General features: G+C 38.3%; 2 protein-coding genes across 3 annotated transcripts; one reads left to right on the forward strand and one right to left on the reverse strand.

Moving 5' to 3' along the window:
* Positions 1-15: 15 nt before the first annotated feature.
* LOC133707826 (uncharacterized) lies at positions 16-4,782 on the reverse strand. Of its 2 annotated transcripts, none has more exons than XM_062133308.1 (8): positions 4,628-4,782; positions 2,885-3,183; positions 2,764-2,787; positions 2,166-2,633; positions 1,905-2,054; positions 1,492-1,635; positions 962-1,404; positions 16-774 (listed from the first exon to the last, which is right to left on the reverse strand). In XM_062133308.1, exons 2-8 carry the CDS (start codon positions 3,162-3,164, stop codon positions 160-162), a joined length of 2,124 nt encoding a protein of 707 aa, XP_061989292.1. In that variant the 5' UTR covers positions 3,165-3,183; positions 4,628-4,782; the 3' UTR covers positions 16-159. The 2 variants fall into 2 exon arrangements, with proteins under 2 accessions (XP_061989292.1, XP_061989293.1); XM_062133309.1 differs by having other exon boundaries at positions 2,885-3,175; positions 4,628-4,763.
* A 9,155-nt stretch (positions 4,783-13,937) lies between these two features.
* On the forward strand, positions 13,938-14,636 carry LOC133711702 (F-box/kelch-repeat protein At3g04660-like). The gene has a single exon (XM_062137804.1). It carries the CDS (start codon positions 13,938-13,940, stop codon positions 14,634-14,636), a length of 699 nt encoding a protein of 232 aa, XP_061993788.1.
* Positions 14,637-17,238: the final 2,602 nt, after the last annotated feature.

Genomic DNA, 17,238 nt, shown 5'->3' on the forward strand with positions numbered 1-17,238 from the left:
GTTTTTCAGAAAAGAGAGAGTAAACGGAGAGTTAATTTTGATTAAAAATTTAAAATTCCCAATATTAGTGCCATACATACATACGCTTACATTTATCTTTAGTCGTGACAATTATATTTACACAAACACATCGAGTAAAAAAGTACTTTCGGTATATATCTAGTGCAGGAGGTGGTTGCATGGACGAAAAGAAACTCTTGAGATATAAGCATGACAGATCATATCTGTTAGAAGAGGAAACTGTAGTAACGCGTAGAAACCAACTGGAACTGCAGCAACCAAAGCAACTGGAAATTTTATCTCATGAAATCCAGGGCCAAGAACCATAAGAAGTGTGGCAACAAATGTCATCATCATTGTAGCCATAGAGATAAATAAGGTAGCAAGCCCCACGATCAATCTATTCGGTAATGAATTGAGAAAATCTCCTTCAGTGTAGCGTGATGTAAGAATGGACAGAAAACTCAAGATTGAAGTGGTCGATGAGATGAGGGATATTGAATCTGATATGACAAAAACCGTGAAGGCCCTTGATTTAAGGAATATGGGAATGCCTGTGTTATTGTTGTTGCCACCGGGGACAGTGGAGAAGACAGAAAACATTACAGTGGCAATAAGAGTTGCCACAACCATGCATGATGATGCAGTGCCCTTCATCCACTCTTCTCCTTGTCGTAGTAGTTCCTTGTGTTCCTTGGTGAAAAGAAGTTGAGGTGTTTCTCCATCTGAGTTCCTCATTTCTTTGTATAATGGCTGGACAATCTTCTCCACCTCCTAAGTTGCAATAAAAGAAGTAGTTGATAATTGAGACCAAATGTATAAAGAGTTGCTAGTTACTAGTTACTAGTTACTAGTGGCAGAGCATCAAATTTGTCACTAACCTCCCAATTATGGCATAAAAACTTTCACATTACAGCTTACGAAAACTATGAGCAAAAAGTGACTTAGGGAGAAATCTTACCTTAAACCAAGTCAACTCTCTTCGCAATTTCAATGCTGCCCCTGTATCAATACTTAGTCGATTTGGAGATGCTCGTGCAGCCAAATGAAGCATGTTATTGTTGTTTATATCTTTATAAGAGGCTATTAAGTCTTTCAGACCGCCTAATTCATAAATGAGATTGAAAACTTTTTCCTGTCGATGAATCAATGCAGCATGAAATATGCTTCGGTTTTGTTCATCAACTTGCCAAATGAGACTGGGGTACGATCTAACAAGTATAATGAGAAACTCTATATTCCCCAATTCAGCAGCAGTAAACAATAAGCGAGAGGGTACATTGATCAAATCATTTATCCCCAAATCACTCCCTAGTGTCAAAACTTTTTTCCAAAGCAGCTTCACAAGTTCAGTTGCTTGCATATGATTCAACTTTTTGTCGTATGAGACCTGGATATTGGGGACTGAATGAAACAACAAAATGAAAACCAAGTATTTAATTTTTAAACAAAAGTTCAGAATAGTGCATGAACCCAACATCATTTACATACCAGATAATATCAATCGTTTCCAAAGTCCCAGCTGATTTCCACTATAACATGCCGAAGGCTCCACTATTTGGAGTGTAGTATCCACAATTTCATCTTGAACAGAAGTCATTTCAGGGTGTTGTTCAACTATATCCATAGCCACATCTGCAATCATCAAGAAGAGTTCTGTTAGAAAGACTTTCAGGCTTTAATTTTTTACCTAGATCCTCTACTTGGGCATTTTTCTTCTTCTTTTTTTCCTTCTCTTTGTTTTTCCAATTTTGATAGCATTCTGCACTCCTAATGGCATGAGAGCCTTGAAGCTTCCCTTAGCTGACTTGGTGAAACTATTTTAACAGACATACCAATATTTTCATATTGAGAGAGAAAGGCAAAACAGAGAATGGTCTGAAAAATATCATGAGTTTACTTACACGAAGTTATCCATCGTTGCAAAGATCCCAGCTGACTTCCACTATAACATGCTGAAGGCTTTCGAGCCAATACATGTAGTGCTGTCTCTCCATTTCTATCTCGAGCAAAAGCCATTTCAGGGTGCTTTTGAATTATATCCAGTGCTACATCTGTAATATATCATGAAAAAGAGTTGACAATATTCAAAGTGAACAAGAAAAGTTCTATTGCTGATCATCTTCATGTGTGTTGAAGCAATATCCTTAATTTTCTATGCTTACCATAGAGATCTGCTGTTATGGCAGAAATAAGAAGCCCTATGTAATCTTGTTCTGTCAAAATTGTCTTATCGTATAGATACCATACAATTTCTTTGTGGCCTAGCAATGTAGCCATATGAAGAGGTGTTAGATCTTTAGTACCTCGGATCTGAGGTAATCTTGGGTTAACATCCACCATTACCTCAGCAATCCTTTTGATACCAGATACAGCAGCAAAATAAAGGGCGGTGTTTCCTACATCATTCTTCAATTCAAGGTCATTTGGTGTCATCCATTTTACTAGCTCCTCAACAAAAAGTGTACGTTTTGCCCCAGCTGCAATGTGAAGAGCAGTTTCTGAACCCTTTGTGATCTTAGCCCTCACAGCTTCTGGCTGTAATTGCAAGAAATTTCTAGCAGTCATCCAGTCACCATTCAGAGCAGCAAGATGTAGTGTCACGTACGGAACTAGGTTGGTGTTTATGATAGCTACCAAGAAAATACAAATGTTAAGTGTTATCTTTTTTTTTTTTTGGTCGAAAATGTTATCTTTGAACATGCCATGAGGAAATGAAAGTTATGAAAAGATAATGATATAAAGTTTGAATGAGGTGCTTACTTGGTGTTGCTGTGGCATTGTTTTCTGGGGTAAGCATGCGCAAAGAAAAAAGTTGTCAGCGCACAAAAATTTCAAGAAGGTACCAGAAACAAAACTGGAATAATATGCTCAAACTTAATACCTGGAGTATGTGTAACATCCTTCTGATCTTTTCTTAGTACATCGCTAGATATATTTGTACGTTCTTGAGTTGGAGCACTCTGAGCCCATTTAGCAGGTGTTGTTGCTTGTACTTTTGGTGGAATTTTATTATCTATCTTCTTTGGTTCGCGAAAAGTACTCGTGAAGAGAGCTATCACTTGTGCTCCCAGGCCATCTGGTAATGGATGAGATGTCTGCAGCCTGCTTTCAAATGGCCCTTCTACTTCATGTGCAGGTTCCTCCTGGAAATCCTCTGACATGATACCCTTTGCTATATGGCTTTAAAGGTGTGCAAATTAATTAACATAAAAGTTACAAAAGATGGAACACATATAGAGTAGAGATTTCTCTAGGACAACATGCGCAAGTTAGCTAGCAGCCTAGCCGGCGAGTCAATTTACTCGAATTCTATTATAGCAGTTGAAAACTGTAATATATGCAATCCACAAAAAGCTAACTCCATTTTTGTACACTCAGGTAGTTTTATTTTTGGAAGAAAGCATTTACATAGTTAGGTTTGTGGTTTCCTAAAGAGATGGATGCAAAACTATAGTGTAGCAGTGGCTAAGTGGATACTTCTTAAGAGACATACCGGTGCATAGTATCTGGATCATTTTCTACATTGTATGTAGCTAGTTCTCTCTCTTTTTCTTTATTTTTTATTTTTATTTTTTTTAGAACGAAAGAACTTTTATTCAACCATAGCAAAGATTACAAAACACGGGGACGAGCAGTGATGTTTTCCCCACTCTCTTTTCTAGTAAAACATTCAATTACGGGTGTATCATTATCAGTGACATCCATTTGTCAAGAGGGCCCAATCTCTAACCAACTACGACGTTCATCTTCTCAGCCCACAAAGATAATTACCAATCTCAAGAATCATGATACAATCTCACAACAAACATTAAGAAGAACCGCTTCACACTGTTCTGACCGTGTCCCGAAACAATTAGACCACACGACAAGGGTAGTTCACCATCACACTGATAACAATAAGAAGGCACCTAAATTATTAGAACACATTGCCCCCGAGAATAGTGCCATAAAAATGACACAACACCAAGACCAAGAACCCAAAATCCTAGATCAATATAGTAGGAACTCATTTAACCTGACCAAAAACTTAAAAATAAAAATAAAACTCCAAAAAGAAGACAAAGTAAACAGTTACGGCTGGCTACCTATTCTCCCTCCAGAACGCCAACTCCAGCCTCTCGGTTTCCCACCTAAATTATAATATCCTATAACATATATGATTTTTTTTGAAGAAAATGAGTGGGGTCCATGAGCACCGAAGACCCAAATGAGATCCACGGCGCAGAAACCTTCAAGTCTACGGCACCGAAGCAACCCATATCCGCCCTGACATCGCTGCCGCAACCACAAGGCAGCGACCCATTTCAGATGAGAACTCAGAATATCCGATCTGTGGCTCCTGAGAAAATGACCAACTAAAATCGAAGCAGTAAACTTCAAATAAGACATTTTCTAAGAAGATGAGAAGAACGAATGAAAATCCGTTTTAATGAATCCATATTGGGAAGAAAACCCACCCACAGAGAGGAAAAGAAGAAGAAGAAGAACGAGAAACATATTTGCTTGCTGCACTTAAAAAGTAAACATGTATTCATCATCTTCATAAAAGAAAAATAAGAGAATTTCATATCTTCATCATCAGATCGATCATTACATGCATGCATAAGAGTTCTGGGAAATTTACCTCACAATTTGATTCCACGTACAACTGCTGAAGGATCTTTGAATCTGCAAAGGTATCCAATGAAAGTTCTATCTTCTATGGTAGAGGTCTAGGAAATTAGAAGACGTTACATGTAAGGGCACACAACTTCTGGTGAGGTCAAGTGAGTTTTTTGACAAGTGGGACTAATGGGAGGATTTGATTTAACCACGTGGGGAAAATGGAAGGTACGATGTTACTTCCTAGAGAGATCTGAGCCGTTGGAATAAGGGAAATGAAAAATGTGGTCTACAAGGCCGCGTTAGGACAGGTTTACTCATTAGGGGAAATATACTGTGCTATGGCAAGTGTCACGGACACATTCTCGAGTAGGGAAATTTTTCGCTTCCCTCAAGTCCGTGATGGCGCCTTGCTGCCCCCCATATGACAACAAGACCAGCCTAGCACACCTTAGAGTAGAATGTGCTTACACTCAAGTGTTACGCTGCCACCCAACACTCAAAGGCCATGTTTGGTTGGTGGAAAGGAAATGAATCATTTTTCTTTCCATTGGGAAAGTGAATCCTGAGAGGGGGGGGCACCAATTTCCTCCACTTTTTGCTTTCCTTTGGGAACCAATTTCCCTTCCTTGGCTGTCCCAAACGCAGGGAAGGAAACACTTTCCTTTCCCAATGCCCAGATTCTGGAAAACAAACATGGCCAAAGTGGACACCAATGTGTGGGTGAATGTTTTAATCGACAAGACACACGAAATACGGGGAAACCCCAACCCTTTATTACTCACACTAACAAAAGGAACTCGTGTTGGATCTCCACAATACAACCCCTATTGGATGTTGTTTAGAGTCTCAACACACTTGGTTATTTATAGAGGGCAGCCAACCCTCGGAAGTTGACAACCCCAACTTCCCTAGGTACGTGTGTCGAGCACTCCACACTTTTCTCTTACGGTTGACATCCCCAACCGCCTAGGGATAAGATCGCTTAACTAGTCGATCTTGTGGTTGACAACCCCAACCACCTAGGTTTATCCAAAGGGGAGTTACTCAAGGTAACTTCCTCCAACTTCCTTTGGATAGGAGCTAATAACCTATGCTAACCGCCGCTTGCATCGCCCTTGCATCAGCTTGCTTGCTCGGGCTTGCGTCACGCACTTGCAGCTTGCTTGCTTGCTTGTCAGCATGCCATCCTCGCCCCTCGCTGTGCGCTGCCCCTGGCAGTCCCTCGCACAGGCCATGCATTGCCTACTCTCAATGCCATGGTCTTGCCATCAGTGCTTAGCGAGGTTAACCCTCGAGTCCCCCTCCTTGCCTGCTGATGGGCCAATGTTGGCTTTGCTCGCTGCCTGCATGCTTGGCTAGCGAGGATTGCCCCCTCGAACACTGGTCTTCCTTGCCTTACCTTCCTTGGACAACCCTTGCTGCCCTTCGACACTCGAGGTAGGCGCAAGACATGCCTTAACCTCGGTGCTTTTACCCCTTGCACCTTCAAGGGTGTAACAGCAAGCCTCAGACCTACTACTACTCAAGTAAAAACATTCAAGAGGTTTGGTTTTGTTACCCTAAAGTCTAAACCATCGACGCTTCATATTTAGTAATGTATCGCATGTCCGACGTCACTCGGACATTTTTCAACACAAGTCAAAACTATGTCAGTTGACTCCACATTATTTCCTCACGTGACCTCCTCCTGCAGTCCTGCTGATAGAGTACCCTCGAAAGTTGAAACAGTTGGTCTACATAATATAGAAAGCAGATAAGGTCAGAACACTAACGATGCCAAAGAACATTATTAGCAACGCTTATTGCTTTACATGTGTTTCTTTACCAACCCCCCCTTATTGGGCGCCTCGTGGACTAGGTCTATGTTCGTTTTGTTTTGCTCTTAAATTTCTTCACAATGTCTCTCCTTTGCCAACAACATAGAATTCCTTTGTGCAATCTGTTTCCTAGCAACCAATACCCATCCTGCTCGGAGGCTCAGCCTTTACTTGATCGTACAGTGAATCTTACCTATGTGGTTTGCATGATTATCTCTATTAAATTGATGATTGTTCTCATCCAGAAGGTGGCAGCTAGGATGCTCTTGAGGGGAGGCTGTGTGGAGGTGAGGATGGCTCTGCGGCCTCTGCCGTTACATTTGCTAAGTGACAGAGCAATATTGGGGCACAGTGAGTCCCGTGACCCATTAGACTTTTTACAGATAAAATTTAGTTACCCAACATCACAAGTTGCCATCATGGTGCAGCGGTTAGGCTTGCTTATGTCCTGAAACCCTTTCAAGGTTAGATTCTCCCTAGCAACAGTATTTTTGTTTAAATTATTTAACAACCAGAGTCTACAAATGCTAAAAAAATAGGAAGTATGGCAGGGGTGTTTCAGCCTTCTATCCAAGCTGTGCAGCTCATTACAAAACAATGGACGATCGAATAAATGCAAGCCTAATACGAGAAAGAACAACCTATACATGATAGACTTGAAAAATTCAAAAAATAAAATTACACAATAGCCAACTCGCTCTTTTCCCTTAGGTTAGAGCTGCACTCTTCAAAAGCACCTCTTATTTGCAATAAGAGATTCTTCTTAGGTTTTGATTTTTTCTTCTTCTCAGAACTTGCATTAGCTTGTGCACCTTAACCTTTCCCAGCAATACCATACAACAATTTATTCTGACTACTCACCGGCCGGCCTGCCTCTCTTTTTCTTTTGACTAGTATCCGTAGGGGTTGCATTGATCAACCCCATATTTTCAACATCGAGATTCCTCTTGCCTACTGCAAGGCTCAAGCGAGGTTTCTTTGGTGAGACGCCTCTTCCTCTTCTTGTCAGTAACTGGCTCTGCTATGGCGGCTACAATCTCCTCTAATTCACAAATTGTCACATGCCTGCATGACTTCTGCTATAAGAAAGCACCTGAATAAATAGAAGTAAGGGTTGTAGATTACCCACGTAATATCTGAACCTTGAAAACAGGGTTTGCCCATTTGCAGAAACTCTAACACCACAAGAACTCACCACAAGTGTTGCGTTCTACTTCCCCCTCCTCCACATCATCCAAGGGTGTTCCCATACATGGCAACCCAACGTGAGTCACTCGACCACAGCGTCAAGATCTCCCAAACAGTTTATCAAACTTAAATCTTACTAGGATTTCCAGAGTCCTCCACCCAATATCTGTGTTTGAATAGTAGAGGTTGTGAGAGTTCGATCTTAAACCTAATCTTCTTGATCCAACGCCAGAATGCAGGCCGTTTTAAGGAAGAAATTAGAGAGAGAAAGGAGTACTTTTTATTATAACAAACTCGGGGAAATTGATCTATTTGTTACCAGAGCTACAATACTAGTTATATACATTTCTAAAATGAATGTGTGCAACCTTGATACGTGTAGCACAGCTGTAGGCTTAACAGGCCGGTCCCATTCCTTCAAATCTCCTAGAGTGCTTCCGATCATATTCATTATTCTCTCCGATCTGAAGGTCGAAGGTATCTCTTGCAGCAGGATCCAATACGATGACACTTGGAAAGGGACCTTGTCAATAAGAGTGAAGCCATCATATATAATCCGCTAGCGCCACCAGAGTGTTATGCTCACTACACCAAATACCAACGACAGAAAGGATAGAGGATCGCTGCGGAGAAATCTCACAGTGACTAAATATATGCAAGAACAATAAACTAAAGAACACAAAGGATTGTTAACACGGTTCGGCAAAAGCCTACGTCCGCGGAGCAACAGGGAGAAAGGTATCCAGTATCAAATGAGGGTTTACAAAGGATTACAGCAGCTCTGTTGTCACAGTAGCTCTCAAATGATTTGACGGCAGCTCTAACTCAGACAACAACGTACTCTCTTACTTGAGAAATCCTATTGTGATGTAGGACGATATTTTAGCCAATTTCAACAAAGAATCTTGAAAAGAAAGAAGCGTTTTCACATTAAGAATAATGATTTGAATATTGGAAATTGGTATTCAAATAGGCTTCTTTATGATGGAATTAATAATAAATTACTCTTTTGGATATATCGGGATTCTCGAGCAAAATCTTAGTTGGGATTCCAAATACTTATTTGCGTAATATTCTTTAGTATATATGATTATATTTCTGATTTTTATTTAATGAGGTGTAATTAGGTTTCCTAGTTTTAGTCATAATAAATTGTTATTTTTGTTTTCTAGTTGCATTAGGTTTATGCTGTGTGCCCTATATAAGGCACCTCTTAGATTGTAATTTTCATTCAAGTTATCAATTAAAATAAATAAATATTAGAGAAGTTTCTCTATGTTTCTTCGGCTGTGCCTATAATTGCTAGTGGATTCTAGCTCATCTCATATGGCTTTCGACGCTTGACGAAGTCTCTTACTATCGTGTTCACGCTTCCCGCATCATTTGGTATCAGAGCGGGTATCGCCCGCTCCTTAGCAGACGACGATCCAAGGGAGAAGTTCACTACCACCAACCTCAACGATGCTGGTCGTAGAGTATCTATCAAAGAAAGTTTCGTTGAAGATGAACATGTTGAGGGATTCGCCCTAGGACAACCTCATCAATCCAAAAAAAAGAAGGAAAAAAAAAAAGAAACATGGAACGTTGGATATTCACAACGCTGGATTATGACGACTTTCGAACTACATGTATCATCAAAGACAAGTTATGCTCGGTAATAATTGACAGTGGTATACGAGAGAACTTTGTAGCGAACAAAGTTGTGGATTATTTTCAATTACCGACAGTCAAGCTGAGTGATCCATACTGGATTCCATTTGGCGAGGATGAATATGCACAAGTGACAAAAGTTTGTAAAGTTCCTGTCTCTATGGGAAAATTTTATAAAGAAGAGATTACTTGTCATGTGATTGACATGGACGATACTAATGTGCTTTTTGGAAGACCATGGCATGAAAGCGTCAAAGGTGGTTATTGCAAAGACAACATATATTTATTTAGGTGGGAGTCGCACAAAATTAAAATCAAGCCTGGAATGAAGAACATCAAGAATGACCATCCTGAGGTGTGTGAAAATGAACATGAAGAAGCCACTTTGAAGATTGAAGAGAAACTCATTAAAGACAAGGAAGCTGATTCATTCATCACATCGATATCCATGTCATGCATGCCTAATTGTGTTCAAGATCAACCCAATGAGAAGTCAATGTCCATTCCTTTTCAAGTGGAGGAGTTTAAGTTTCAAGATGCTTATTCTAAACTTGTCTACGGTATTGGATTCATGGTGATACCTTTTAATTTCGAGAATATTGAAGTTGATGACTTATCATGTTTTATTCCTACTAATGATGGAGCTGCATTCAAGAGAAACTCGAGGTCGAGTTCTTTTCAAGTGGAGGAGATTGATGTAGGACGAGATTTTAGCCAATTTCAACAAAGAATCTCGAAAAGAAAGAAGCGTCTTCACATTAAGAAGAATGATTTGAATATTGGAAATTGGTATTCAAATAGGCTTCTTAATGATGAAATTAATCATAAATTACTCTTTTGGATATATCGGGATTCTCGAGCAAAATCTTTGTTGGGATTCCAAATACTTATTTGCGTAATATTCTTTAGTATCTAGGATTCTATTTCCGATTTTTATTTAATGAGGTGTAATTAGGTTTCCTAGTTTTAGTCATAATAAATTGTTCTTTTTGTTTTCTAGTTGCATTAGGTTTATGCTATGTGCCCTATATAAGGCACCTTTTAGATTGTAATTTTCATTCAAGTTATCAATTAAAATAAATAAATATTAGAGAAGTTTCTCTATGTTTCTTACGGCTGTGCCTGTAATTGCTAGTGGATTCTAGCTCATCTCATATGGCTTTCGACGCTTGACGGAGCCTCTTACTATCGTGTTCACGCTTCCCGCATCATATTGCTACCCTTTTATAGCCTTATAATGACTTTTACAAGAATGCCCTTAAACCAGTACAACAATAACATATAGAACACTGACAAATTGAACCACTAAACTACACGGAGCACGGTTGAAACCCCAAAGGTCGTCCGATCCAAACTCTAGCCTTATCAGCCGGATCAGAGAACGGGAAGAGGACCTGATCTTTCTTTTGGAGCATTGATGGTAGTTTAAGGAAGAGAATGGTTCAGTGGGTAATTCAACTCAGTTCGTTTTATTTGTATTATCTGGCTATTATTTGAAGAATATAATTGGAGAAAACAATAGGTGAAACAAGCAATTTGTAAGGTGGTACTTGCCTCGCTCTAAACTGTTTTAAAGAACGATTATTATTTCTTTTTGAATTCAATCAAGGATTATGTCTTAATATATAATGATTCCTCTTTTAAATTCAATCAAGGATCTCATAATGTTAATTAAAGTCAATATATTAAAATTGCTAATTTTACATTAACAAGATTGCAATAATTTAGGATTACAATTAATATATTAAATTTTACTGTTTATTGTGTAGAATATATTAAATAAGGGTATGTTAGGAATGAAAAATTTAGGTGTTGAGTTAGTAAGATAGAAAAGGAAAAAAAATCCAACGTGGCAGCTGAGTCATAGGACCGCGATTAATAAAAAAATTCATCCGGACTACATCCAATATGGGATGTGAATTTTGGACTTATTTCAAATTAACTCAGATTTTTATTAATATAAAGGTAAGGCCAGAATGACCATTACATATCATGCCTCTACCATCTACAGATATACAAGTTGTGAATCATGATGAACACACCACGGTGATACATAGGATATGACCATTCATTTGAAAATGTCATGCTCACTTACTCAAAGCAAGCCTGATCAACTATGAACCAGTACGCATAGTAATAGGCTAGTTTAAATAGAAAAAACTAACTAAAAAGTGGGTATAGAAACCCAATAGTCATTCTAGACCCAAGAAAACCAGGCCCAAATTTATCTTCAATGCTCCAAGCCAAACCAGTGGCCCAAGAAGCCCATCAAGGACAAAACCTAGTTGCCACTAAGATGTCTTCACCGTCATCAGAAATAATGACACTGGCCGGCCAAACAGCCATTGTCCAACCCCAAAAATATGTCTCAGCTCCAAAGGTAACCTACTAGACAGTTGAGACCCCAACAAGCCAAGTCTACAGAGTTCAATAAGACCATCAAGGATCAAACCTAGCTGCACTATTAGACACCACCAAGACGATGATGCTGCCATCTGGGATACTAGCTTTAGCCGATCCAACAACTACCACACTAAGAGAACCTTTGCCGTCAAAATTACCCAGAACCTGGTTTGGACATAGGTCCAAACACACAGCCAGCCATATTGATCTAGACACTCAAGCACAACTTCGGACCATCTCCAGCGTCCTCTGCAACTTTGTCAAATCCCCGGCAAATCCCAAACATTCCTTGGTGCTGTATTGAAGCTGTCCATCGAGCTTCCTCCCTGCAAAATTAGTTTGTGCCAGATCGACGAAAAACTCATTTCTTACTATCGCCTCCAGCCCTTCAATTTGACTGTGGAGTCGAGTTTGACATGACTTGGTTTCTCATCGATCCAGATTAGCCCCAGCAGAGCCACCACCTTGGCGTAAAGAACATGCTTGGTCAGAGCAAGATTGATTCTTCGATGGAGGGGGTGCCATTGGCTTTGGGTTCGTAGGCCATAGATACTCTATGGTGCCGGATAGTTGGACGACTATCACAGTTACTATAGCTGCCAATGGACAACCCACTTCCATGAAGCAGGATGATAGTGATGGCAAGGATCAAGGAAGGTGATGGTAATCAACATTGAAAAGTAGTGATAAATAACCAGATGCGGCTAGGGTTTAGGGGAGCAGAAGCCATGTGTGAGGAATTTGTTAGGGGAATTATTGATGATTTATTCATATTTAATGAGGGGCATAGATTGAAGTTTGATGAAAAAATAAGACAAATGTAATTTATATTATATTGAGCTCCCTAACACGTGTGGTTTAAATAAGGGTGCAACTATTTCCACCCTACTAAATGTTTTGTTCACCCTCCAATCAAATTTTTTCTTTAAAATCCCAAAATTATCCTTAAGTACTATTATTAACAAAAAAATAATTGTAGTAAGCACAATTCTATGGATAAATGAAATTTTACCCAACAGACATCCAAATTATCATCTCAGCTTTCTATACCAAAAAAAAAAAAATTATCAACTCAGCTTCTTCATCGCTAGTCTCCAGACAATTAGTTAGATGAAATTTTCAAGCTGTAGTAGTAAGTGAAAAGAATTGTTGGTTAGTATTATTTTGTTCTACTTCATGTGACTCGTGTTTGATTCTACAGCTGATGAAGGGAGAAGATAGAGAAGAGAAAAAAAAAACGAAAAAGTAAAAAAGAACTAGAAGGCATGGGGTTGTACCACGATGGTGTGCTTATTTTTTTTTTTTTTTTTCTTTTCTAGTTTTACATTTTCAATAGTGATATATATATATATATTTTTTTTTTTTCTAAATTATTTTAGGGTGAAATTGGAAGTTTCAAGGTAAAAATTTAATTGCAGGGTGAACAAAGCATTTGGTATGGTGGAAATAGCCTTATCCTTTAAATAATTGAGGGGGTGTATTTTAAATTTCTCACTAGGGAATTGCAAATGTAATTTAAGGACTACAAATGTTGTTCTCATTATCTAGACTAATCTCTGATTTTTTTTAATGACTAATTTAAAATTTGAAGTTTCAATTTGATATTTGAATTTCTTTTTCTTTTCTTTTTTCCCTTTTTTCTTGCCAAGTTTCCTAAAAAAAAATTAATAACAGGAAATCTCTACAAAAGGCCATTGCGGTAAAGTCGATTTCTCGTTTCTCACTTTAATTCAGAATTCGGATCTCTACCCCTTTCTGCGTTGTGAAATTTCATTTGCACATGCAAGAAGATGCAGAGGTCCCTAACTTTCTGGAATACCTAGCAGCAAACCTCTTGGTCTCCTTTTTGCCTTCAATAACTCGCCTCTCTACCTCTCCGCTGCGAAACCCTAAAAAAATAAAAGCACATGATGCAGAATCACTCCCAACTGATCTCATATGGTTTGATATCCTCCCAAGGCTACCGCCCGAGTCCTTGATGCGCATTAGGTATGTCTGCAAGTCTTGGTCTACTCTAACCCGAAACCCTAGTTTTGTCAGCGCCTACCGTAACTTCCACCGCGACAGCGACAGACAATCTCACCTCCTCCTCATCACTTGGGACAAAGCAACAAAGCAGCACCACCTCTTCTCCTCCGATTCGAAATCAATCAAGAGGACGAAACTCCAACACCCCCCACTCATCACCTTTTAACTTTGTCCTCCACTACATGTGATATCTATGGAGCACAAAGCATCAATGGCTTGGTCTGTTTTCACCTTTCTAATTACATGGCTGTTTCCAATAACATGGACCGCCCCGACCACCCAGTTCGAATATTGAATCCCACAACCCTAGAATGCATTACTATCCCGTATTCCTCACCCAGCTACCCCACATCCTATGTTACATACCACTTCGGGTTCAATCCTCTTGCAGACGAGTATAAGATTCTCCAAGTCCAACGGTTGGAAAAAGATTACAGGGGTATGAGTAGTTGGGTGTATCAGATTTTTACCCTTGGAAAAAGTTCATGGAGGCAAATTGAGGAAGACTTTGACCTTAATCATCTAGTCCCTTTTGATTCTCACGAGTGCCACTTCCGTAAGGGTGGTTTGTATGCCAATGGGGTCATGTATTGGTTGACACGGGACATGATAGTGGTTTTTGAATTTGTACGTGAGAAATTCAGAGTGATGCCACTTCCACAAGGTAGTCGTCTTTATTCTCGTCCGAAGCTGTTTGAAATGGGCGGATGCTTGGCTATAATACGGCTTCAAGAGAAAGGGTTAGAGTTATCGATCTTAAAGGACTACCAAGATCAGGTGTGGGTTAATGAGAGTACAACATTTACGGTTCGACCACCGAAGGGGGTAGAATATCATATTCCTTTGGGTACAATCCACACTGGTGAGGAGATCCTCCTCAGACCTCAAATGACGAGAGTAGTGAGGAAGGAGATGGTCCATTTTTACAATAGGAAGAGGTGAAAACTGCAAACATACATATAGCACATGTAAAACTAAAATAAGATTGTACTCAATCTAAGAACACAAAATATAATTAAGATTAACATAAGCTTAATATTAAGATGAACAAAATATAAATCATATATACCAACTTGAATTAGTCATGATAGATCTTCTCCTCTATCCAATCCTGTATGCAACCTTTTATGGGGCAAAGCTTATGAATAGCGTGGTGATTGATAGAGCAGGGATCTAAGACTTTTATAGGCATCACGGACTAGGTACCTCCCATAAAGGATTCTTAGTCCTAATTGATGTAGGCCTTTGTCAAACTATTTCATGTACATTTAGGATTACTCTATAATTAAGTAATCAACAATATATACCGTATTCAGTACTGATTATAGATAAAGAGGTCATGGACTCAAATAATTCAAGCACTGTCTAATTACTTATTCTGCAAATAAGGTAGCTAAGTTGTTGTGGTCCTTATTGAACATTGATAAGTCCACATTAATTCTTACAGTCTCCCACTTGGACTATCAATGCTCAAACAACAAGAATGCTACTGCCTCAGATATAGTAAATATGAAGTGTGCACATAGACAAGCCAAAATCATCAAGCCATCCTTAAACTCAGTCATTCTATGACTAATCACATTAAACTGCAGGAAATCAAACACTTAACTAAGCATCAGCACCCTGCAATTATAATGCAACAATTCACAGAACACAGGAGCTATTCTCTGTACATGAAAACCCAGTTTACTCGGAATAAAATCTGCCATGCAAGTAAACAAATGTATGATCCAATCTTAAGGATTCTTAAATATATAGAATCTGTAACTTAAGGCTTCTAAAGAAGCTTCACACAAATTTCGTCAGTCATGTTGTAACTTATCTGCAAAGATCGCTATAATACTGAAATAGCTCATTACTCGAGTAAAATAAATGCAGATAAATTCAACAATGCTAATTAAGTCAGAAATTTGCCAAATACTAAATAGGAACTTCAAAAGGTTAATGTTATTACATCATAAAATTTAATTAAAGTAAATCGTTACAGCAACAAGTTCTAAGAATTATCAAAGTAGTTTAAGTATATCAGAGTACTCCCGCTGTCCAAAAGCATGTCAAACTTTTAGGTACTCTAATAGTCTGCGCATGATTTTATAATTATGCAATTGCAGAATTCTTGGTAAATGAAGGTAACCAAAAGAGGTACCAATCTTACAACCTCACCTTCATTATCTTCCAGTCCTTTTTATAGCATTCCCTGAAAAAGATTCTACTCCCACTGATCTCTTAAGGTATATGTATTCAGTAAAAGAACAAAATAACGCAGATGCAATAAAGTCCAACTCTTAAAACTTCGTTTCTTCAACACATATGAAAGACTACGCTGCATGTCCCTTGATAGATTAATGTGAATGAAAACACAGCTGGATTAAACAGAAAATATTAAACCATATAACTAAGAGTGTCACTCAGAGGTCAAAACAATTCATGAGAAACAAATGAATTTACATTACCCCTGTCAAATATAGATTAGCTGTAGACACCCTATAAAGGTCCTTACTAATTAGTATATGCAATTTCAATTTCAAGATACTGCAATTATCAACTAGATAGAAACGCAGATGAAATGCAAAAATACACAAGGATAGATTTCGCTACAAGCCTGGTATCTATATCTTGTAATGCAAATGAACTTGTAAATCAAGCACAAAAGTATATTGATTATTTCCACAATTATGACTGATCTTTAAACAATTTTTTTTGTTTTTCATATTTGATGAAATGAAAATAATCACTGTCCATGTTAATTTTATAGCTAACCTTCCACCTGGGAGTAGGGCACAGATTAAATTCTTTAACCAAACCGAATCGAGATTGGAAAACAGAGACGAAAATAGGATTACATATACCTATAGTCCAGTCATGTAGATGATTCTTAGTAATCAATGACTACAACACCTGTCATGTAATGTCACTGTTTTTCATATAGCATGATATAAGAATGTTTAAGTTATTACTAGAACAAATTGATATGCTGTAACTAGTATAAGCAAATAGGTTAATGTAGTAAGTCTGGTATTTGGACCATGTTAACATATTCTCAAAAGAAGTCACATATTATGCATGAATTCTACTACAGGGAATGAGCTTTATTTCCCAAGGCATTAATAAAGGAGAATAATATAAAGTGGTATTCAGTTGGCCAAAAAGACACAAGACCACTTGTGATATAATGAAAAATAATCATAAGAGAACATCCCTGTAATTAAATCTGGGACCTAGCTGTTCCAATATGTCTCTAAATTTAGTTCCTTTAATATTTTCTAAACAGAAAGAGAAATACCAAAGACAGACTAGCTATATGTAACAAAAATAACAGCACATGTCAGATTTTCAGGGCATTAGAGCAACACACAACTTGTGTCCATCCTTAAACAAGTAAATTTAATAAACTTGCCAATAGCAAAACATTGTTTTTATTTCGTTTAAGTATTTACCAAGGGCTTCTCTTAAATCACATTAATATACAGAGAATGATTCATATGACTCCTAACAATGAGGAAAACTATGACTCATTGTTACAATGTGAATAGATACCAAAATA

Source organism: Rosa rugosa, chromosome 5 (assembly GCF_958449725.1).
Source record: "Rosa rugosa chromosome 5, drRosRugo1.1, whole genome shotgun sequence".
In the NCBI taxonomy this organism is placed as follows: Eukaryota; Viridiplantae; Streptophyta; class Magnoliopsida; order Rosales; family Rosaceae; genus Rosa; species Rosa rugosa.

Bases quoted from the DNA above. Each gene is read 5' to 3' on its own strand.
- LOC133707826 (XM_062133308.1), bottom strand. From the start codon at position 3,164: ATGTCAGAGGATTTCCAGGAGGAACCTGCACATGAAGTAGAAGGGCCA. The intron at 2,634-2,763 runs GTAAGCACCTCA...TTTTCTTGGTAG, and splicing joins CAATGCCACAGCAACACCAA to CTATCATAAACACCAACCTA. The intron at 2,055-2,165 runs GTAAGCATAGAA...GATATATTACAG, and splicing joins CATAACAGCAGATCTCTATG to ATGTAGCACTGGATATAATT.
- LOC133711702 (XM_062137804.1), top strand. From the start codon at position 13,938: ATGGCTGTTTCCAATAACATGGACCGCCCCGACCACCCAGTTCGAATA.